This window comes from Elephantulus edwardii, unplaced genomic scaffold, assembly GCF_000299155.1.
Source record: "Elephantulus edwardii isolate Elephantulus edwardi_28Jun2011 unplaced genomic scaffold, EleEdw1.0 scaffold00453, whole genome shotgun sequence".
Classification (NCBI taxonomy): Eukaryota; Metazoa; Chordata; class Mammalia; order Macroscelidea; family Macroscelididae; genus Elephantulus; species Elephantulus edwardii.
The window spans coordinates 433,626-457,966 of NW_006400203.1; the positions used below are offsets into that span (position 1 = coordinate 433,626).

General features: G+C 39.5%; 1 protein-coding gene across 1 annotated transcript in view; it reads left to right on the top strand.

The window, feature by feature from the left end:
• The window catches only part of MYO7B (myosin VIIB), a 191,006-nt gene that overhangs the window by 126,326 nt on the left and 40,339 nt on the right, over positions 1–24,341 (top strand). Inside the window, exons 15-17 of the mRNA XM_006902807.1 lie at positions 12,802–12,954; positions 14,294–14,392; positions 15,902–15,996. Of these exons, the coding sequence (XP_006902869.1) occupies positions 12,802–12,954; positions 14,294–14,392; positions 15,902–15,996 (347 nt within the window). The remainder of the gene's footprint in view (positions 1–12,801; positions 12,955–14,293; positions 14,393–15,901; positions 15,997–24,341) is intronic.

Here is a 24,341-nt window from a genome sequence, read left to right on the forward strand (position 1 = left end):
AGAAGGTATACTGCGCTTTTTTGGGGTGCATTAGTCTATAGATATCTATGAGGTCAAGTTGGTTTATTGTGTGATTTAATTCTTCAGTATCTCTGTTGATGAACTGATCTATTTCATTCTTATCATAATTTTTAATTACTATCCAAGGCTTTAAAAAAAAGATGGCTTCTTATGTTGTTGTAACTGGACAACATCATGTTGATTTTCAGCTCCAAAGTGGCCTCACATGGCAGAGAACTGCCTTATTTGCTTTTCAAGACTATAATCTTTATGGAAGCAATCTGACATGTTTTTCTCCCATGCAGTCACCATGTTGGATTCAAACTGTTAGTCTTTCAGTTAACAGTTTGGTGCTTAAATAAACTGACAATAGGACTTTTTTTTCTTCTCTTTTTGTTGGGTGTACCATTGAGTCAGAACTGACCCATAGCTAACACTCCAGTGGGTTTTCAGAGGCAGTTAATCGCACAGAAGGCAATTGCCCATCCTTCACCTACAGAGTAACTGATGGATTAGAACTGCATGCCTTCAGGATTGCACAGACTTAAAATCATAAAAGAATCCCTGAATTTACAGACTCAAAAAAAGGTAGTATAAATAATAAAATAGATGGCAACTTCTTAAAGGAAGGCAAAAAGAAAGATGAAGTTATAAATCATTCTTTGGATTTTTCAGTTATTGCCAACAGAAAGTATTATCAATGTTACAAATGACAAACTCTGTTTAGTCCAACATCAGTCCATACAATCTTAATCTTCATGTTTTATTTCCAGAGAATGAAAAACTGAAGTTTATATAATAAATCACTAAGACTCTCAGTCTTACAGCGAGGACATTCTCTACAAAATCTACCTGGTCCAAGTCATGATTCGCTATACACGAGTATATACAATATATGATAAAGTTCTGTGGGGGAAAAATACATTAACCATATAAAGCAATGATTTAGCTCATCAGTTTAGATGTGGGAAGAACAAAATTGATCGAAACCCTTTGAAATAGATTGCCATATTAGTCAAACTATTACAAGGTTCTAAAACATGAAGCTATCATCAGCTGGAATTCAAATTCCAAACTGAGGCAATCTGTCTCAAAGTCCAGTAGAAGAAGTGTTGCCATGGTGGGAGCTTAAGGTTAATCTTTGATTCTAGGACAAACCAAAGAGTTAAATAATTTCAAAATATGCAAAACAGATAGCCTCTTCAAGTTAACAAGGTTTTCACAAAGTGCCTTTAAAACATTTCTCAAATGATACATGCTAAACAGCAATGTAAGTGAGAACCAAATTTAGGTTTCCAAAATAAACTTGTAATCCCTATGGTAGCTTCTAGATTCTTCTTATAATTGTTTTGGTGACTCTGAGGATCACATTCTGCTTGGCTGAGAGCCCAAATTAGAGAAAGTGAAGGCCAACAATGTTTACTCAATAGTGCATTGTGTCGCTTTGGGTATAATATTATGTCTCCTTGCTTTTCAACAATTTCTTCTAGGCTTGTAACAGTCCTGAATCCAGTCTCCAAGTTAATATTGCTGGAGTAAGCATACAGTTTTTCTTCTTCAAGTACATCAGGCCTTGGTTTAGCTTTGTTAAATTTTTTGATTTTCACTGTGTAAATGAGCAGACATGTCAGGGAACAGATTAGTTCCAGGGCCAGGATGGAAAGAATGAAGTCGAGATACAATTTACTGGGCTCAGGAAAGGAATGCTGAAGGCAAAGTATGAGAAGAATTGCTGTGTTACCTGTAGAGTGTACCATTATTAGTGCAAGTGTTTTAAGATGCCTTGTGGAGCGGTAGATCATGTTGTAGCCTCGGTTTCTTACTTTGCTGTGGTGATACTGGATATAGCGCTCAAGAAGGATATGTAGAATCCACAAGATAACTTTCCCAAGGATTATGACCGTCTGCACTTTCAATGGGTTGGTATAATTTCCTGGACACTTGTCCTCACGTGGATTAGAATAAGAACAAAACATACCTGTTAAAAATGCTAAGATAACGAACACAACGTGTATTAACAGGAGGAGAATCGCTATGATGACCATAGGAAGAGGGTGGAATCTTGGTCTAAAATGAGCATGTAATGAATGATGTGGGAGAAGGTGGGCATCCAGAAGGGGATCATCTTCAACACTCTGGGTAAGATCCAAGGAACCGTCCTCCATTCAGCCAGCCGCCGCCATTTCCACACGTCCGAGGCCAAAGCCTCGGCCGGAGGGCCTCCCCACCTGACGCCGGACGCAGCAGTGGAGAAAACCCCCCTTAATTTTCAAAAACGTTTACAGAGACTTTGGATTTCCTCCACTCCAGTTCGCTCTTCTCTTTGAAAAGTAAATGAAAAATTCTTTTATTGTTATATAATCCCTCCCCCCAAGTCCTCTCCACCATGCAGCTTTACTGCTGGACTCTGGTCATGACAGTAATACCTAATCATATATCCCTTTTAAACAGTTCTCTCCTTCATTTGTTTCAATGCAGTATACATAATTTATCCTATCTTTCTCAGTCTCCCCTAACCCCAATGTCAGTTCCGTTTTACAACAGTGGCATTATGCACTATTTGTCATTTTGTGATTGAGATATTTCACTCAGCATAATGTCCTCCAGGGTCATCCATTTTGTATAATATTTCACGAGTTCTTTGTTTTTCAGTGCAGCATAGTATTCCATTGTGAGAATATACCACAGCTTCTCTATCCATTTGTTTGTTGATGGGCATTTAGGTTGTTTCCAACTCTTTGCTATTGTGAACAAAGACACAATAAACATAGGTGTACATATATCTGCTCGGGTGTCAGTTGTGGTTTCTTTAGGGTATATTCCCAGTAGTGGAATTGCTGGATCAAATGGTATTTCTATTTGCAACTTTTTGAGAAAGCACCATACTGCCTTCCATAGTGGTTGCACAATTTTACACACTCACCAACAGTGAATAAGGGTTTCAGTTTCTCCACAACCTCGCCAGCATTTGTTGTTTGCTGTTCTGTAATATTTTGCTATTCTTACTGGGGTGAGGTGACATCTCATAGTTGTTTTGATTTGCATCTCTCTTAGAGCTAGAGATTTTGAGCATTTCTTCATGTGTTTGTTTGCCATCTGAATGTCTTCTTTGGTGAAGTGTTTGTTCATATCCTGTGCCCATTTTTCAATTGGATTGTTTATCTTGTTGTGGTGCTGGAGTATTTAATAAAGTCTAGATATAAGTCCCTTATCTGACATGTCATTACCAAATACTTTTTCCCAATCTGTGGCTTCCCTTTTTACCCTGTTGGAGAAGTTTTCGAATGTGCATAAGGATTTGATTCTTAGAAGGTCCCATTCATCTATTTTATTCTCTACTGGTTGTAGATTTTTCAAGATGCTTGGAAGACTGTTTATGTTGTAGATTAGGACTTCTAGAATTCTTCCAAGCTTTTCTTTATTGACGTTTATAGTCCTTGGTTTTGGTCCTAGGTCCATGATCCACCGTGAGTTGGTTTTTGTGTATGAAGTGAGGTGTGGATCTTGCTTGAATTTTCTGCAGATAGTTTTCCAATTTTGCCTACACCATTTGTTAAATATGCTGTCATTTCCCCACTTAACTGATTTCATCTCCTTGTCAAAAATCAGTTAACCATAGGTAGATGGGCTGATTTCTGGGTTCTCAATTCTATTCCATTGATCTATGTGTCTGTCATTGAACAAGTACCATGCTGTCTTGACCACCATGGCAGTGTAGAAGGATTTGAAATCAGGGAATGAGATGCCTCCTACCTTGTTTCTACTTTAAAGAGTGCATTGCTTATTTGAGGCTTCTTTCCATTCCAAATGAAACTGGAGATTGGCTTTTCCATCTCATTCAAGAATGGGATTGATATTTGTATTGGGATTGTATTAAACATGTAAATTGCCTTTGGTAGTATTGCCATTTTCACAATATTGAGTCTTACTATCCATGAGCACAGGATATTCTTCCACTTCTCAAGGTCTCTTTTTGTTTCTTGTAGTAATGTTTTTTTTTTTCATTTTCTTTGAACAGATCCTTTGTGGTTCTGGTTAGATTTATTCCCAAGTATTTAATCTTGTGATTAGCTATTGTGAAGGGTATTGCTTTTCTTAGCTTCAGCTCTGTATTCTCTTTGTTACTGTAGAGATATCCAACTGATTTTTATATAATGATCTTGTATACTGCCACTTTGTTAAATCAGTCAACTATGTCCAGTAGTTTTCTTGCTGAGTCTTTAGGGTTTTCTAAGTATACTATTAAATCATCTGTATAAAGATATAATTTTACCTCCTCTTTGCTAATTTGGACACGTCTTATTTCCTTCTCTTATTGCTATCACTAAAACTTCCAATACAATATTAAATTAGAGAGGTGATAGTGGGCATTCTTGCCTAGTTCCTGTTCTCAAGGGGGAATGCTTTTAATCTCTCTCCATTGAGAACAATGTTGGTTCTGGGGTTTGCATATATATTTTTTACTATGTTGAAGAAATACCCCTCTAATCCTATTTTGTTGAGTATTTTAATCAGGAAAGGGTGTTGGATTTTGTCAAAGGCCTTTTCTGCATCAATTGATAGGATCATGGGGTCCTTGTTCTTTGCTTTGTTAATGTGATGAATGACATTGATTGTTTTTCTTATGTTGAACAATTCTTGCATACCTGTTATGAATCCCACTTGGTCATGGTGAATTATTTCTTTGATGTATGGTTGGATTTTATTGGCCAATATATTATTCAGGATTTTTGCATCTATGTTCATAAGAGATATTGGCCTATAGTTTTCTATTTTTGGTGGTGTCCTTTCCTGGCCTTGGTATCAAGGATATGTTTGCTTCATAGAATGAGTCTGGGGGAATTCCATCTTTTTCTATGTTCTGAAATAGTTTATGTAGGCTTGGTGACAGATCTTCTCTGAATGTTTGATAAAATTCACTGTTAAAACAATCTAGTCCAGGGATTTTTTTTTTTTTGGCTGGAAGTTGTTTATTACCTTTTCAAATTCTTTTTTTGTAATGGGCCTGTTCAGGTGTTCCGTTTCAGTTTGTGTCAGTTTAGGTAGGTTGTGCATTTCTAAGTATTCGTCCATTTCCTCTAGGTTTTCATATTTGTCTGAATATGGTTTTTCATAATATTCTAATGTTAGCCATTTTCTTTTAATTGGTTCTGTTGTGATCTTTCTTTATTCAAATTATTTGTGTCTTCTCCATCTTTTCTTTTGCGAGTTTTGCTAGTGGTTTGTCAATTTTATTGCCCTTTTCAAAGAACCAGCTCCTTTTTTTTGTTGTTGATGGTTTCAGTTGTTTTTCAGTTTTTTATTTCATTTATTTCTGCTCTAATTTTTATAACTTCAATTTTTTTTAGAATGTGTCAGGTTTTCTTGCTGTTTGTTTTCAATATGTTGTAGATGTTGGGTGAGAGAATCAATGGTCATTTTTACTGACTTTTTATGTGTTTCCTTATTGTGATAAAATGACCTCTGATTACTGCTTTGGCTGTTCCAGAGGTTTGGGTAAGCAGTGTTGTCATTGTCATTTGTTTCAAGAAACCTCTTAATTTCATTTTTTATTTCTTCTAATACCCAGTCATGTTTGAGCAAGGTGTTGTTCAGCTTTCAAATGTATGGTTTTTCTCCTTTATCCTCTTGTTATTAAATTCTAATCTTGTAGCATTGTAGTCTGAGGAGATGCTTTGTATTATTTCTTTTTTTTTCTATTGATGCTTGCCTTGTGACCTAAAATGTGATCTATTCTGTAGAACATTCCATGCACATTGGAGAAGACTGTATACTGTGCTTTTTGGGGGGTGCATTAGCCTATAAATATCTATGAGATCAAGTTGGTTTATTGTATGGTTTAGTTCTTCAGTATCTTTGTTGAGTTCTTTCTGGTACTTCTATCTTTTTTTGAGAGGGATGTATTGAAGTCTCCAAATATTATACTAGTGCTATTTCCTTTTTCAGTTTTGTTAATATTTGTTTTATATATTTTTCAGGTCTTTCATTAGGTGCATGTTGTTGCTGTTGTTGTTGTTGTTGTTATGTGCCGTCAAGTCATCTGTGACCCATAGTGACCCTACGTACAACAGCCCTAAACTCTGCCCTATCCTGTGCCAATCTCTCCATCTCTGACACACATACCCCTATTATCCCAGTCACCGAATAAATCCATCTCATCGAGTGCCTTCCTCCTCTGCACTGTCCCTCCACCATCCCAAGCATGACGTCTCTCTCCAAGGACTGGTCCCTCCTTGCAATATGTCCAAATTATGTCAGACAAAGCCTCAGAATCCTTGCCTCCAAGGAGCAGCCTGGCTTCACCCTCTCCAAACAAACCTGTTTATTTTCTTAGCAGTCTATGGTGTATTCAATATGCTTCTCCAACACCACAGCTCAAAGGCATCAATTCTCCTTCTATCTTCCCTAGTCATTGTCCAGCTCTCTGGTGCATAGCAAGTGATTGCAAAGACCATGGCATGTATCAGGTGCATCTTAGTCTCCAGACTGACATCATTTCACTTCAGTACTTTAGAGGGGTCTCTAACTGCAGACTTTCCTACTACAATACATCTTTTAATTTCCTGGCTCCGGGTGCCAAGAGTGTTGACTGTGGAGCCAAGCAAACAAAAACTGTGAACAATATCAATCTCTTAACCATCCATTATGATGCTGACAATCAGCCCAGTGTTGAGAATCTTTTTTTTCTTGTTATTGAGCCTCAAACCATACTGAAGACTGCAGTCCCTGACCTTCCACAGCAAGTGCTTCAGGTCTTCCTCAGTTTCAGCACGCAGGGTTGTGTCATCTGCATAACGCAGATTGTTGATGATTCTTCCTCCAGTCCTGATGCCACATTTCTTCTCGTAGAGCTCAGCCTCCTGGATAATCTGTTCTGCATAAAGATTGAAAAAGTATGGAGACAGGACGCAGCCCTGGTGTACAACCTTCTCAATTATGAACCATGTAGTATTTCCTTGCTCTGTTCTGATGACTGCATCCTGGTCCAAGTATAGGTTTCGCATTACCACAATCAAGTGTTCTGGGATTCCCATTCTTTTCAGAGTTAGCCACAGTTTGTTATGATCCACACAGTCAAATGCCTTTGCATAATCAACGAAACAAAAATAGACATTCTTCTCGTACTCCTTGCTTTCAGCCAAGATCCATCTAACATTAGTTACAATATTCCTAGTACCACAACCCCTTCTAAACACAGCCTGCACTTCTGGTAGTTCTCTGTTGATGTGCTGTTCCAGTAATTTTTTAATAATCTTTAGCAGAACCTTGCTCACATGTGATATCAATGAGATTGTTCAATAATTTTCACACTCTGTGGGATCACCTTTCTTTGGAATGGGAAAAAAATATAGATCTCTTCCAGTCAGTTGGCCAAGTGGTTGCTCTCCTGATTTCTTGACACTACTTGGTGTCACACTAGGGCATCATCTGTTAGTTGAAATATGTCAATTGGTATACCATCAATTCCTGGGGACTTATTCTTAGCCAATTCTTTCAAAGCAGTCTGAACTTCTTCCTTCATCACCATAGGCTCTTGCTCATATACTGTTTCATTAAATTCTTCTGTGTCTGCCAATTCCTCTTAGTATAATGACTCTGTATACCCTTTCCATCTTCTTTTAATACTTACAGGATCACTCAATATTCTGCTCAAAACATCCTTAAGTATTGCAACTCAAGGCTTGAATTTCCTCTTCAGTTCCTTGAGATTAAGAAATGCTGAGCGAGTTAGGCCCCTTTAATTTTCTGACTCCAGGTCTTTGCACATTTCATTATAATACTTTACTTTGTCTTGTCATGCGGCCTTCTGAAATCTCCTGTTCAGCTCCTTAATGTCTTGATTTCTTCTTTCTGGTTTGGCTTCTTGGCGCTCCAGTACAATATTCAGAGTCTCTTCTCATATCTATTTTTGTCTTTTCTTCCTCCTCCATCTTTGCAATGACCTTTTGCACTCTTCCTGGATGATATTCTTGATATCTTCCCATAACTCATCTGGTCTTTGATCGTTGGTGTTCAAGGCCTCAAACCTGTTCCTGAGATGATTCTGAAATTCAGGTGCATAGGTATATTTTTATTGTTATGTCCTCTTATTCTGTTGACCCTTTAAGCATTATGTAGTAACTTTCCTTGTCCTTTGTGATGGTTTTGCATTGAAATTTATTTTGTCAGAGATTACTATCACTACTCCTGCTTTTTTTCCTAGTTCCCCTTTGCTTGGTATATTTTTCCCACCCTTTTATGTTTAGTCTTTTATTATCTTCATTTTTCAGGTGTGTCTCTAGTAGACAACATATTGATGGATTTTGGTTTTTTATCTGATCTGCTACTCTTTTTTCTCTTCAGAGGTGCATTTAAATTTTCATATTCAGTGTGATTATTGAGAGGCAAGGTTTTATTGCTATCATTTTGTTGGTTCTTTTTGGTGTTGTTGCCTGTTACTTTGGCCCATCCTGCTTTCTGTGGCACTTCTGTAAGAAGGACGTCTCTCAGTGTTTCCTGCAATGCTGGTCTTGTTTTTACAAACTCCATTAGGTTCTGTTTTTCTGGAAATACCTTGATCTCTCCTTCATATTTGATGAACACTTTCACTGGATAAAGTATTCTTGGTTGACAGTTGTGTTCTTTGAGAGTTCGATATATGTCATTCCACTGTCTTCTTGCTTGCATGGTTTCTGCTGAGAAATTGGCACTTAATCTTCGCTGCTCTCTCTTATAAGTTATTCTTTGTTTCTCCCTCGCTGCTTTCAGAATTCTCTCCTTATCTTTCTTATCTGGCAAATTGGACTATGGTATGTCTTAGTGTTTTTCTTTTGGGGTTTATTCTATATGGTGTTTGCTCAGCTCCTTAAATATATACTCTCTTATTCTTCATTATGCCTGGAAAGTTTTCTTTTAGTAATTTTCCCCCAACTTTTTTGGTGTCTTTACTTGCTTCCTCCTTTTCTGGGATTCCAATGATGTGCATGTTATTCCTCTTGATGGTGTCCCACATAATTCTTAGGTTTTCTTCTTTTTCCTTCTCTTTTGTTTCTGCTTTTCACCCTAGCACATCAGTGGTGGCAATTCTATCTTCTATTTCACTAGTTCTGTGTTCTGTCTCTTCAATTCTGTTCATGTGTCCCTCCATCATGTTGACAGCATCTGAAACATTGGACCTTATATCTTGGATCATGGTTTCTTGTTTGTACAGTGTCGCTAATGCCTCATTTGTTTCATCTGCATTGTTCTGAATAGGTTTGTCTGGGGTTTTAGGTTTTGTGGGGTTTTCTTGGGGTTTGTTTTGTTTTGTTTTGTTTTTAGCTACTCCTAGTTTTTGCTTGCAGTGTCCTGTTATTCTTCAAGTTTATCTTTCATCCATTGAAAATATTCAATCATTGTTCTTTTGAATTCTGTGTCAGAAATTTCCATCAGACTTTCTGGATTCAGGAAATCCATTGCTTCTGTGTCTCTTTTGGGGGAGGATATTTTGCTTTGGACTTGTGTGGGTAGTGAGGTAGTCTGCTTCTTTCGGGACATTGCTGTGGTAGAGTGTTTCATGCCTGAGACGATAGCTGGTTTTTGATCTGCCATCACTGCTTCAGTAGAAGGTTGGGTAAATGCACAAGCAGATGCACGTAGGGTGGGTGTATGCACAGACATACACTTTGGGGGGGTTCGCACACACAGGTGCACACGGGAGGGGAGTGCAGAAGAGACCTCACTCAATTTCCCACTGTCCTGCTTGCTCACACTACAGCTCACTGCTCCCTACTGTGGCTCAGTGCTCCCCACTGTGGCTCGCTGCACCCCACATAGGCTCGCTGTACCCCACTGACACTTGCTGCACCCTGCCAATGCTTGCAGCACCCATGGTTCTCAGAAGTCCACATTGATCCACAGCAATGTTTTGAGAAGCACCTATATATTTGTGCTCTCTCTTTGACAACAGTTTGTTCCCCAGAGTATCTGAGTGAGCATGGAGGAAGTCTGTTGTTCCCTTCTGGAAGTGGCTTCTCACCTCCATCATGGGACTCAGGACCTCGGTGTTATCTGAGTTTAGGGGTCCCATGTGGTCAGACCAGACAGCAGTTTGTTCCCCAAAGTTCCTGAGCAACCAAGGAGGAAGCAGGCAGCAAGATCATTCGAGATGTTGGCAGGCAGCGAGACTGCAAGAGACATGGGCAGGCGGTGACACCACGTGAGATGCAGGCAGGCGGAGGTCACTTTTTTAAAAAAATTGGGAACAAATATAGACCTCTTCCAGCCAATAGTCCAGGTAGATGTCTTCAAAATTTCTTGTCCTAGTGTGCATGTCTAGGGCTGCATCTGTTTGTTGAAACATGTCCATCGGTATCCCATCAATTCCTGAGGCCTTAATTTTTTTCCAGTGCCTTTAGTGCAGCTTGAACGTCTTTCTTCATCACCATTAGTTCTTGAGTACATGATACTTCTGGAAATGGTTTGTTGTTGTTGTTATAATGACTCTATATACAACAGCTCTGAACCCTGCTCTATCCTGAGACAACCTTATTGTCTCTGACACATCTACCCCCATTCCCTAGTCATTTAGTCAATCCATCTCATCCAGGATCACTTCTCTTACACTGTCTCTCCACCCTTCCAAGCATGATGTCCCTCTCCAAGGACTGGTCACTCCTTGCAATGTGCCCTAAGTACGACAGATGACACTTAAGAATCTTCACCTCCAAGGAACAGCCTCGTTTCATGCTCTCCAGGACAAACCTTCTAGCAGTCCGTGATATACTCAGTACTCTTCTTTAACACCACAACTCAAAGGCATAAATTCTTCTGTCATCCCTAGTCATTGCCCAGCTTTCTCATGCCTAACAAGAAATTGCAAAGCTTGGATCAGGCACACCTTAGTCTCTAGACTGATATCACTGCTCTTCATTACTCTTGAGAGGTCCCTGATGACAGAATTTCCCAATGCAACACAACTTTTTATTTCCTGGCTGCTGGTACCAAGAGTGTTGATTGTGTCAAGCATACTTAAGCTGTTAACAATCTCAATCTCTTCACCGTCTATCCTGTAGAAGGTCCTTGACCTTCTACAGCAAACGCTTTAGGTGTTCTTCAGTTTGGGCCAGCAAGGTTGTGCCATCTGCATCTGATTGTTGATGAGGCTTCCTCCAATCCTGATGCCACATTCTTCTTCATAGAGTCCAGTTTCCCAGATGACCTGTCCCACAGATAGATTGAAAAGATGTGGAGATAAGATGCACTCCTGGCATACACATTTCCTGATTTTGAACAATGCAATGTTTCCTTGCTGTGTTCTGACAACTGCCTCCTGGTCCAAGTATAGGTTTTGCATAAGCACAATCAAGTTTCCAGGATTCTTGTCAGAGATAGCCACAGTTTGTTGTGATGCATCCACACACTCAAATGCCTTTGCATAGTCAATGAAACACAGATAAACATTCCTCTGGTACTCTCTGCTTTCAACTAAGATCCATCTGACATAAGTTATAGTATCTCTAATACCATGGCCTCTTCTAAACCCAGCCTGCACATCTGGCAGTTCTCTGTTGTGCTGTTCCAGTCGTTTTTGGATAATTTTCAACAGGATCTTGCTTATATGTAATATTCATGATATTGTTTGGTGATTTCCATACTCTGTCGGGTCACTTTTTTTGGAATGGAAACAAATATTAATATCTTCTAGTCAGTTGGCCAGATGGTTGTCTTCTACATATCTTGTCACAACTTGATGAGCATGTTCAGGTCAGCATCTGTTTGTTGAAATATGTCAATTAGTATACCATTTTTTGCCAATTCTTTCGGAGTAGCTTGAACTTCTTCCTTCATCACCACAGGTTCTTGCTTATATGTTGTTTCATTAAATTCTTCTGTCAGCCATTTCTTTTTGGTACAGTGACTCTTAGTGTTGACCAGGTCTTTGTGGTACATGACTCTAGGTCATGTCATCTTCTTATGGTATTTCCTGCATCATTCAAGGTTTTGATCATAGATTCATTCAGCATTGCAACTCAACGCTTTAAATTGTTCTTCACTTCTTTCAGATTTAGTGTATTTTTCCTTTTTGGTTTTCCAAATCCAGATTTCATTATAAGATTTTGCTTTGTCTTCTGGACTTCCCTTTGAAATCTTTTATTCTGCACTCTTATTTCAACATTTCTTCCTTTCCCTTTTGCTTCTCTATTTTCAAAAACAAGTTTCAGAGTGTGTTCTGATTCTGTTATTACTATGTCACTAGTATTTAAAATATCAGCAGGGTCATCCATGGTGGATAGGCTTTAGTGGGGCTTCCAACTAAAACAAAACTAGGAGGCAGGCCTTACCAAACATTTCTAAAATAATAAACCCTTTAAAATCCTCTGACTACCAGTGGAAGCTAATGATGCTAACTACATATGACTGTTACAAAGATCAAATGAGAACATCTTGACTCATAGGAAATATTCAGCAAATGGAGGAAGCAATGTTCTTTGAGAGCATTATTTTGGAGGTTTGGAAACATTTCAAACAAAGCATATGAAAATAACTTTATATTAATAGTTCTGAAGATGAACATATCTTGAGGATGAGGGAGAAATTTAGTATTCCTGTGGATTTCATAATTTCTAGGTTATCATTTTGTATCTTCTTAAAAACACTTTAAAGACTTTTTTCCAATTACCACAAGATTTGAATTAAAACAAGCATGTGCTTAAATTTAGTTGTGTCCTGGGGACAGCTAAATATACTACTGGGCAAATTACCTTTCTGAGATTAGAAAAGGAAGTCAGGCAGGGTGGGCTTCCTGTCTCCTTAAACACCTTATTCTTTTCCTGCATGTAGCTCTTTGACCGAGAACTGTGCATTCGTCAACTACGCTACTCTGGCATGATGGAGACAGTGCAAATCAGGAAGTCAGGCTTCCCCATCCGGTACACGTTCCAAGAGTTTTCACAGAGGTTCCAAGTCCTGCTGCCCAGCGCCTTGAGAAGGCAGGTGAGAGCTCAAGCCCATTTATTCTTCTGCCCTGACAGGGAGGCCATGGAGCCTACCTACCTCCTCCCAGACTAATCCTTCCCCTTCACCAGCCTCCACTCAATTTCCCCCTTCTGGAACATCAAGTATTCAAATTATCAATGTTATACTTCTCCCTTCTCAACCCTTCAGTCCTGGTCTCTTAAGGCCTCACTGCCAGTACTGTGAGGGAAGGATTAGTCATGCGGTCTGAACCACTGTATGTCTCGTCTAGGAGATTTTTCATTTTTGGTAGAGGAGATAATTTCTGATGGCCTAGTGGATAAAGTGTTGCACTACCAACCTAAAACCAGGTGATTTGAATTCACTAGCCACTATGCAAGAGAATGGTAGGCAATCTCCTCCCCTGTGATCAGAAAACCTACAATATGGTTACTTATGATTCTGTTCTAACTCCAAGACAATAAATTTGTTTTTTTGTTTTTTTTAATAAATTTGTTTTAAGGAGTTTTTGCCCCCTTAAATGTATGCTCTCAAGGGTTGATGTGTGACTGGGGAACATTGTTATTGTTGTTGTTAGATACCATCGAGTCAAGTATGACTAAAAAGCGCCTAACAACCTAGCAACCCTATGAACCCTGTCCTACCCAGTGCCATCCTCACTGTCCCCAATAGCTCAGGACAGCTACTAGAGATAGGAAATCCTCAAACACTCAGTCATCGTCATCTTAAAATTTCGTATGGGCAAGGACCTTCATTGAAGGCCTAGTCATAAAAGCACTGAAGCCTGAATGCTATGGTATCCATATGGCTGAATATCCATCTCAAACTGTGCTTGATTTGTTTGTGCCTGTGCCCTGGACAAGCAAGGCTCTTCCTAGGATGTTGGTGTGGGGGAAGAAGATATGTTGTTGTTGTTGTTGTTCTATGCTGTCAAGTGGCCTGGGACTCATAGTATCCTGTGTCAATCTCACTGTCTCTGACACACCTACCCCCATTAACTCATTCACTGAATCAATCCATCTCATCAAGGGTCTTCCTCTCCTGCATTGTCCCTCCACCCTCCCAAGCATAACATCCCTCTCCAAGGACTGGTCCCTCCTTGCAACATGTCCAAATAATGTCAGATGAAGCTCCAGAATCCTTGTCTCCAAGGAGCAGCCTGGTTTAATCCTCTCCAGGATGAACCTGTTTGTTCTCCTTGGTATATTCAGTTCTCTTCTCCAACACCACAGCTCAAAGGCATCAATTCTCCTTCTATCACCCCTAGTCATTGTGCAGTTCTGAGCTGACAAGGAGTCTCTTCAGGATGTCCTTGGAATTTCCACTCTAACTGCACTGACTATCCTCTTCTTGGCAGCTTCAAGACAAGTTCCATCAAATGGCCCTACGTATTGCTGACATGTGGTTTGGCACAGACAAGGACTGGAAAATGGGGAAAACTAAAATTTTCCTGAAGGTGAGATACCTAAGGAGCATATCAAACTCCAGTACTTAGTGACCCTCACATCAAGCCTGTGTTCTAGCAGATAGTCTTTATTCATTTGATCTTTGCCAGCTGCAGAAAACCATGCCTAGGTGAGTGAAGCATACCAAGGGAAACCCCTGAGGGATGGGCAAAAGGTAGGGCCCCGTGCAGCTGAGGAGTCTGCAAGACTTTCTCAGAAAACTCGAAGACCATAAAGAGGAGATACCTGTGAGCCACAGGACAAGGGCCAGGAAAAACCCAGGAAGGCCAGGTCTACCAATTTCCTGAAACCTAGTTTTTGTGGGGACCTTAAATAGCTCAGTCTCTTTGGAGCTTGGTGAGATAGTGCTTCAATGAAGCTCTGGGTTGAATTCTTGGTGAAGTGACTACAAAGATACCCCTTGTCTACTCTCCCTACTCCTATTTACAACTAATTATGCAAATAATGTCTATGGGAATTTTGTGTGCACATCACCCATCTACCACCACTGACCACAACTTTGTGGAGGACAGTCCAGACTCCTAAGACTGGTGGCAGGCCTTCCTAGGAGCAAGGGGAGGTCAAAGAGCCACCTGGAAGAGAAATTCTGTGTCCCCTAGACTTTGGGGATGAAGAAGGGAGGTGGGATAATTGGTGAACAAAGAAGAAATCAGGGCCATTGTGGCAGCAGATCATTCTGCCAGTTCACCTGACCACCGTCCCCAAAGTCATCTCCTCTGTCCCCTTCATGTGAGGTGGTCAAAGGAAGAGGACCAAAGAAGAAGGACTTAAACTCAATAAAGCCTTAAGAAATGATAGGTTTGGAGAGAGGTCATCTGGACACCCGACTCCCCTTGTCTGAGAATGTCCATGTCTCTGTCCTCCTTACTCCTAACCTAGCTGCTCTGTGAAGGTATAGACTTTTTGGTCTATCTTTGTATCCCTAATGATTGCCCAGGATTCTGTGCTTGTTTGGTTAAAGACTGGTGGAGGCAAGAAAGGCATGTTGCTCTGGGTTAAACAAAGTTCACAGCCTGAAAAGCTGAGATAATAGACCTGTGCTTTTGTCCCAGGAGTTTCAGCAGAACTGAGTCCAAAGTAGGCTGGGAAACACACAGCCGAGGATGACTACAGTTCAAACCTTGACACCACGTATCTGCTATACAGTGAAATGCAAATTTCACATTAATTATGGGAAATAAAACACAATTCCAGGGAAATAGTGAACCAAAGGGGGGCTGCTTCATTTCCTTATTCTCCAGAGCAGGAAGAAAAAAATATCAGAGCAAATTAGGAAGGGGACTTAAAATGGGATTTTCTTGCATGGAGGTGGGACAAGTATAAAGCTGGCAACTTTTCTCCATGAGTCACATCAGTTAAATTGAAGGCCTCTTCTTCCTGCTTGCCTTCCTAGGTGCAAATCCATAAGTATGAGAGGCACTGGCTTCAGACATAGAGCCAGTTCCCAGCAGAGATAGGGTGATGGTTAGGCAATTGCTTGATGGCTTTCCTGCCTGCAGGATCACCAAGATAATCTGCTGGAGATACAGAGGAGCAAGATCCTGGAAACATCAGCCATCCTCATCCAGAGGGTTCTGCGGGTCTACAAGGACAGGTACTCATCCTCCTTCCCCACCTTCCCAACTTCCACAGTTCAGTAAACCATGGCCTCATGCTCTCTAGTTTGTTCTCCTTAGAATGTCTGCACCATAGGCCATCCCAGGACTCCTGGGTTGCACTGCAGTCATTTTTAGCTTCAGTATTCTACTTGTTTATTTTATTTTAGAGTTAGGGATTCACTATATAGTAGGAGATGTGCACTAAAGGAAGTCAAGGCTCTAGTCTCAATTACAATTATTTCAGTAGCTTTATAGAGGGTATGCTTTGTTGTAGAAGGTAATTTGGTTTTTGAAAGAAGCTCTAATGGCATAGTACTTAGCACTCAGTTACTAACCAAATGCTTGCGGGTTCCAGCCTGCCAGCTGCTACTCAGGGAAAAGATGTAGCAATCTGCTACCATATTACCTTATCCAAGCAATACAAACAGATATGGATGAGGAGAAAGTACTATATCTAGGACCATACATAAATTTGATGATACTTCCACATTAATATTAGAATATGCTGGTGTAAAAGGAGCAGATGCAACATGGGGGAGACCAAGTCTGACTTCTACCCACTTCAGGATCTGTCTCCAACAATAATATTAATAGTACCAAAACAGATGGAAGGTCAGACATACTACTCTTCATGCTCCTATACCTTTTTCTTTGTTTTCCCATGTGTGTGTGTGTGTGTGTGTGTGTGTGTGTGTGTGTGTGTGTGTGTCAAACATTCATCTAGGTGATATAGCACTGGTCTGTGCGTTGCTGTACAGAGGTAACTCATGGTTGCTGTGATGCTGAAGACTGTGACAGTGATGTGCCAATTGTGGTAATGGTTACCCATGGTGGACAGCATTGGCTGGAGCTTCCCGACTAAATCAAACCAGGAAGCAGGAGCGGCATCCACTTCTGAAATAGCTTGCCTCCGGAAACTCTATGTATGAACAGTGCTCAGGCTGTTAGTTCATAGGGTTGCTATGAGTTATCTACGACTCGATGGCATCAAACAACAACAACAACATACCTTTTTCTACCAATCATTGGGTCCAATTCTTTTTGCAAGACTCACAGACTTTACTCATAGTTGCGGTGTTTCTTAGGGAACTAGGTTGGAGAGTGGAGGAGCCAAAGAATATGACAAAATGCAAGTATCAATTTAGTCCAGCAGTCCCAAGCCAAATTAACAGCAATATAAAATTCCTCAATTAGTGAAAGACAGCTTCTCAGTCAGCCAGTGAAAGTTTAGTTTAGTTCAGCAGCACAAATGCACGAAACCTCTGGTTTCTCAATCATCCAGAAAACTTAATCTCAGAGCTGTTACAAATGAACTTTTCCTTCAGTCATAAAGCAAGAAAAATCTAACTATGGCCTTTATCTCCTCTGGTTACAACTTGCCACATTCTTTTCACACTCTCTCCACCACTACCTCTCACAGTGCCTTCATGGTCAGACCTTCCAACACCATCTCTCACAGGGTAGAAAACATTCTCTTATATTGATCCCACAGCTGCTGATGATTTGCAGGATCATGTGTCTGCAACTAAGGTACCTGGAGACCATACACCACCCCCAATGGGGGCTAAAACAATGGCTAGAAAAGCCAATTTCCAAGGATTCTGACACCCCAGCTGCAATTACATCCATATGTAACACAGCAGCAGGGAGAAATGCTATGTCATCTTTTTAAAAATTTTCTTAATTGTTTTCCCTACAAAATTCATATACATTGTGTTTCATTCACATACATTGTGTTTCACACATTCCCTCAGTCACATTGTGTTTCACTCTGTCATTCATATATATTGTTGTTGTTGTTATGTGCCATCAAGTCCCTTGAGACGCATATCAACCCTATGTACAAGAGCCCTAAATGCTGATCTATCCTGTGCCAACATCACCATCTCCGACACACTCATTCCCACCACCCCAGTCACAGAATTGATCCATCTCATCGAGGTTCTTCCTCTCTTGTGCCATCTGTCCACTCTCCCAAACATAATGTCCCTCTCCAAGGACCAGTCCCTCCTTGCAACATGCCCAAAGTATGTCAGACAAAGCTTCAGAATCCTTGACTCCAAGGAGCATTCCAGGCTTCACTCTCTCCAGGACAAACCTGTTTGTTCTCTTAACTGTACATGGTATATTCAACACTCTTCTCCAGCACCATGGCTCAAAGGCATCATTTCTCTTTCTATCATCCCTAGTCACTGTCCAACTAACTCTCTGATGTTTGCACATAATTGTGAAGACTAGCCTGGATCAGGCCGCCTTGGTCTCCAGCCTGATGTCGTTGCTCTTCAGTACTCTTGAGAGCTCCCTCACAGCTGACTTTCCCAATGGCATTCATCTCTTGATTTCCTGGCTGCTTTTACGAAGAGTGTTGATTGTGGAAGCAAGTAAACTAAAACTGTTAACTATTTTAATCTCTTCACCATCCATAGTGATGCTGCCAATTGGCCCACTGGTGAGAATCTTTGTTTTCTTGATGTTGAGCTTCAATCCATATTGAAGGCTGCAGTCCTTGACCTTCTGCAGCAAACTTTTCAGGTCCTCTTCAGTTTCAGCAAGCATGGTTGTGTCATATGTATTACGTTTTATAAAATTAATCTCCATTGATCTATGCCTGCTATTTATCTTTTCAGGTCATCCTTGGATTTTCTTTCATCCCCTTTTCTACCCATCAAACTGTTATCCTAGTCATTTCCCTCTTTCCCCACCCTCTGCTCCTCTGCTGCACTTCCCTTCACCTTTTGTACTTTTATTCACAATTTTCTAGTATCCTTCTATTTTTACAATAATCTGTATTAATAAAGAATTTAAAATAATTAATAAATAATAATCTGTATAAAGTGTCCTTATGACACTGAGGTTATTTCATGCAGAATAATGCTCTCTAGGCTCTCCCATTTATATAGTGTTTTGCAAAATCATTGGTCCTTAGTATTCCATTGTGTGAATTTACCATAATTTCTCAATTCATTAGTTTGTTGATGAACATTTGTCCTGTTTCCATTTTCTTGCTACTATGAATATTGTTGCTATGAACACAGGCATACACATACATCTTCATTTACATCTCAGTTCTCATTTTGGGGTATATTTCTAACAGTGGAATAGCTGGGTTATATAGAGTTTTTATGTTCAGCTTTCTAAGAAATGCCAAACTGCCTTCCACAATGATTGTACCATTTTACAATCTCACCAGCAGTGCATGAGAGCTCCAATCTTTCCACATCCTTTCCAGCATTTATTGTTTGTCATCCTGTTAAACTTTGCTACTACTGCTGGGATGAGATGGTAACTCATTGTGGTTTTGATTTGCATCTCTTCTTATTACCAGTGACTTTCTAAAAATTTTGGGTTTATATTGGTTTGCATACAAAATTTGTATACATTGTTTCACACTATCCTTCATTCACACTGTGCTTCATATAATACCCACTCATTGTGTTTTATAAAATTAATAATGATTGAACCATCATTCCAGATTCCTGCTTGATCTTTCCAATTTCCTGTATCCCTTTCCTTCACCCACCAAATTTTGAGACCCTATGATGTACCCCCTCTCTGTCCTGACACCTCTGCTCCACCTTTTTCCTTCTTAGGACCCCATACACATTTTGCTAGTTATCCTTCTATTTTATCAATAATGGTCTTGGGCAATATTTGTCCTTATGAGACTAGTTAGTTCACTCAACATAATGCTCCCTAGTCTCTCCCAAGTTAGATAGTGATTTTCAAAAGCATTGTTCCTGGCCTAGTGGCAAGAAGCTGTACTGCAATCCCAGAGGTACATGGTTCGAATTCACCAGATGCTTTTCTGGAGAAGGAGGGACAATCTCCTCCTGTACCAGTCAGGTCTGATTTGATGGTACCAAAAAAAAAAAGCATTGTTCCTGCATCCTGTGTAACATTCCATAGTGTGAATGTACCACATTTTCTCAATCTATTCAATTGTGGTTGGACATTTGGGCTGTTTTCATGTTCTTGAGATTGTGAATAACACTGCTATGTTTGTGTCTTGGTTCCAATTTCCATGGGTTATATTCTGAGCAGTGGGATAGCTGGATCATATAGAGTTTCTATGTTCAGCTTATTGAGGAAATGTCAAACTGCCTTCCAGAGTGGATGTACCATTCATGAAAATCAACTCAAGGTGGATCAGAGACTTTGGGGTAAAGTTCAAAACCATAAAAATCATAAGAAACAAAATAGGACCAAGCTCAGAAAGGCCTAGCCTATGGTGTAAAGAGGTTGACAAATATAGCCAGAAATATATGACCAGGAGAAGATAAAATTGAGGAAAGAAAACTTCTAAAGATTAAAACCCTCTGTGCATCAAAAACTGTCCCCAACATGGTGAAAAGAATACTGGCTGGGGAAAAACATTTGGCATTACCATCACAGACAAGGGCCTCATAACAAAAGTTTACAGAAAATTGCAGGGTCTGCACAAAAAAAAATGATATGGAAAGACTTTTCATGGAGGAAGACATTCAGATGGCCAACAGACACATGAAGAAATGCTCAAAATCACTGGCTATAAGTGAGATGCAGAACCAGAATGAGATACCATCCCAGTTTTACTGGCGAAGTTTAACAAGGACAAAAAGTAATAAATGGAGAGCATGTTGAGAGAAACTCTCATTGCCAGTCATTTTTTTCAGTCACCATTAAAAATTTTTTTTTCTTTTGTACTGGTTTACTTACAAAATTTGTATACATTGTTTTTCCTACTTTATTTATCTATCCCTCCCACCAAATTGTGCAACCCTATGATTACTACCCACGCATCCCTACCTATCCTCACCCTTCTTCTCCCATCCTCCCCCTCTTGGATCCTCATACTAGTCATCTTTCTATTTCTACAATAATGGTTTTATAAAATATTTTCACTCAGCTTAATGCTCTCCAGTCCTCCCCAAGTTAGGTAGTTATTTTCAAAATCATTACTCCTACATGCTAGGTAGTATTCCATTATGTGAATGTACCATAATTTCTCAGTCCATTCAATTGTGTTTAGATATTTGGGTTGTTTCCATGTTTTTACAATGGTAAATAATGCTGCTATGAACATTGGTGTAGTAAGACTGAGAAAAACTGGATAAATTAAGTATACTGCATTGAAACAGATGAGGGATAGAACAGTTTAAAAGCAATATATGATAGGGTATTATGGTTATCACAAGAGTCCAGAATTAAGGTTGCATAGTGGAGTGTACTTGGGGCGATGGGGTGCAGGGTTTTGTATACCAATGGAAGAATTTTTCTTTTAATTTTCAAAGAGAGAAGTGAACTGGGATGAGGGAGGGCTGGGCATGGAGAAAAGTGCAACAATGAATGGATGGAAATCCAAAATCTCTGTAAATGTTCAATAAAATTAATTAAAAAACAAAACAAACAAAAGAAAAACCCAAGTCTCTGTTTGTGCCTCTCAGTTCATTGAGGTATATATTTGCCAGTGATTTTGAGCATGTCTCCATGTGTATGTTGGCCATCTAAATGTCTTCCTTTGTGAATTCGTTCCTTGTCTTTTACCCATTTTGTGACTGTGATCACTTTTTTCCTTGTGGTTGCCTTGTAGTAGTCTGTAAACTTACATTGAGACCCTAGTCTGAGATGCCATTGCCAAATATTTTTCCCCAGTCTGTAGGTTTTCTTTTCATCTACTGGAAAAAGGTTTTGAAGCACGTAGGGATTTATATATGGTCTCATTTGTCATCTTTGTCCTCTCTTGGTTGTACTTTTCAGGCTATATTTGCAAGACTATTTATACCATAAGTTAGGCCTTCTCTGTGTGGTCCAATCTTGTCTTTTATGATCTTTATGATTTGGGACTTAAATCTCTGAATCATCTTGAGTTGATTTTTTTGTATGGTCTGAGATGTGGATCCTGCTTCAGCTATCTGTACATAGATGTCAAGTTTTGCCAGAACCGTTTGTTGAAGATATTTTTATTTCTCCATCTGATAGATTTCCTTGCTGAATACCAGTTGACTGTAGGTATTGCATGGCGGAACAGGTGCAGAAACTGAAAGTAAGCAAAGAAGTTTTTAGGCTCTCAGGCACGGTTCTCTGACCCAGGCCGGAGAGAGAGACAGAGAGACAGGCTGACAGTACAGTTCAGAGAAATTTGCACATGGAATGAAGAGAAATTGGCCTTTTAAAAGACTAGAGGAGGAAGGGACCATCTTCCAGCAGAGGAAGTAGCCATATAGCTTGCTGATTGGCTGCAGCTGCCAGCACTAGTGGTGACATCTGATGATGCTGTCAAACAGCCAGTCTCTTTCCAGAGGAAGTAGTCATGGAGCATGCTGATTGGCTGTGGTGGTTGTCAGTGAGGTAGGCTGTTGGTTGGGAGTGAGTCAGCCCTGCAGAGCCTATCAGCTAGATAGGTTATTTAATGGGTTCTCTGTTCTGTTCTGTTCCATTGGTCTCTGTGTATGTTCCTGTACCCGTACCATACTGTTTTTATTATTATGGCTGTGTAGCAGGTTTTTAGATCAGGAGATGCTATGCCACCTATTTCATTTTTATTTTTCAGAAGTGCTTTGCTTATTCAGGGTTTCTTTCCTATCCAAATAAACTTGCCAATCGCCAAATCTTTCCCTTTGAAAACTGAGTTTGGTATCTGTATTTGGGATTGTATTAAACATGTAGGTTGCTTTTGATAGAACCTTCATTATCACTACATTAGGATAGGAAAGTCTTAGTATAGGATAGCCTTCCTATCCATTAATAGGGAATAATTTTCCATCTAGTTAAATCTCTCATTGTTTCTTGCAGTAGTGATATGTAATTTTCCGTATAAAAGTCTTTTGTGTGTCTGGTTAGGTTTATTCCCAAGTATCTCAGTTTGTGGTTGGCTATTATAAATTATGCTGCTTTCTTAGTTTCCCTTTTCATGTTGTCTTGTTATTGTAGAAAAAAAATCCAATGGTTTTTGCATATTGATCTTATATCCAGCCACTCTAATAAATTGGTTCACTAGGCATTAGGTCTTTTGTTCATAGAGTTGCTAAGAGTTGCATGAACTCAACAGCAATCAACAACAGGTCTAACAGGTTTTTTGTTGAGTCATTGAGATTGTCTGTGTACATTACCATATTGTCTGCATATAGTGATAGTTTTGCCACCTCTTTGCTTATTTGCATGCCTCTCGTTTCCTTTTCTTGACTTATTGTCCTAAAAAGTACTTCCAATACAATATTGAACAGAAGTGGTGATAGTGAGCATCTTTGTCTGGTTCCTGTTGGCAAGAGGAATGCTTTTAATCTTTCTCCCTTGAGAACAATATTGGCTCTTGGTTTTGCCTCTAAACTTACCACTGTGTTGAGAAAATTCCTTTCTATTCCAATTTTGCTGAGTGTTTTAATCAGGAAGGGGTGTTGTGTTTTGTCTAGGGCCTTTTCTGCATCAATTGACAGGCTACTATGGTTCCTTGCTTTATGGAGGTGCTAAATTACATTGATTATTTGTCTTCTGTTGGACCATCCTTGCATACCTGTTATCAATCCCACTAAGTCACAATGATTTTTTTTATGTGCTATTGGATTCTATTGGTCAGAATTTTTTAAAGGATTTTTGCATCTATATTCATGAAAGATATTGATCTGTAGTCGTCTTCTTCTTCTTCCTCTCCCTCTTCTTCTTTTTTAATATCTTTGTTTGGTTTGGGTGTTAGGGTTATGCTTCCTTCTTAGAATGACCTTAAGAATGTTTCTAATTTTTCAATTTTTTTAAAATAATTTAAGTAGAATTTGTGATAGTTCATCTCTGAATGTTTGATAGAATTCAGCCATGAAGCCACCTGGGCCAGGACATTTTTTGGGGAGTGGGAATCTTTTTATGACATGCTCAGTTTCTTCTTTGCTGATGGGTCTGTTCAAGTGTTTTACATCTATCTATGACAATCAGGGTAGGAGGGTGAGTTCCTAGAAATGGTCTGTTTCCTTTAGGTTTTCAAATTTATCAAAGTATACCTTTTCATAAAATTCCGTTATTATCTATTTAATTTTGGCTATTTCTGTTGTGGTGTCATCTCTTTCATTTCTTATTTTCTTTTTCTTATTTTTTTTCTAGTTTTTATTTTATATTGGTTTGCTTACAACGTTCGTGTTTCACACTATTCTTCATTCACGTTGTGTTTCATTCAATAATTTCCATTCATTATTATGAAATGTGCAAGGAGTTGGAGTCGGAAAATCAAAAGGGCCGAACTCGCTCAGCATATCTTAAACTCAAGGAACTGAAGAACAAATTCAAACCCCGAGTTGCTATAATCAAGGATGCTTTCGGCAGAACGTTAAATGATCCTGGAAGTATTAAAAAAATAAGGAAGGAATATACTGAGTCA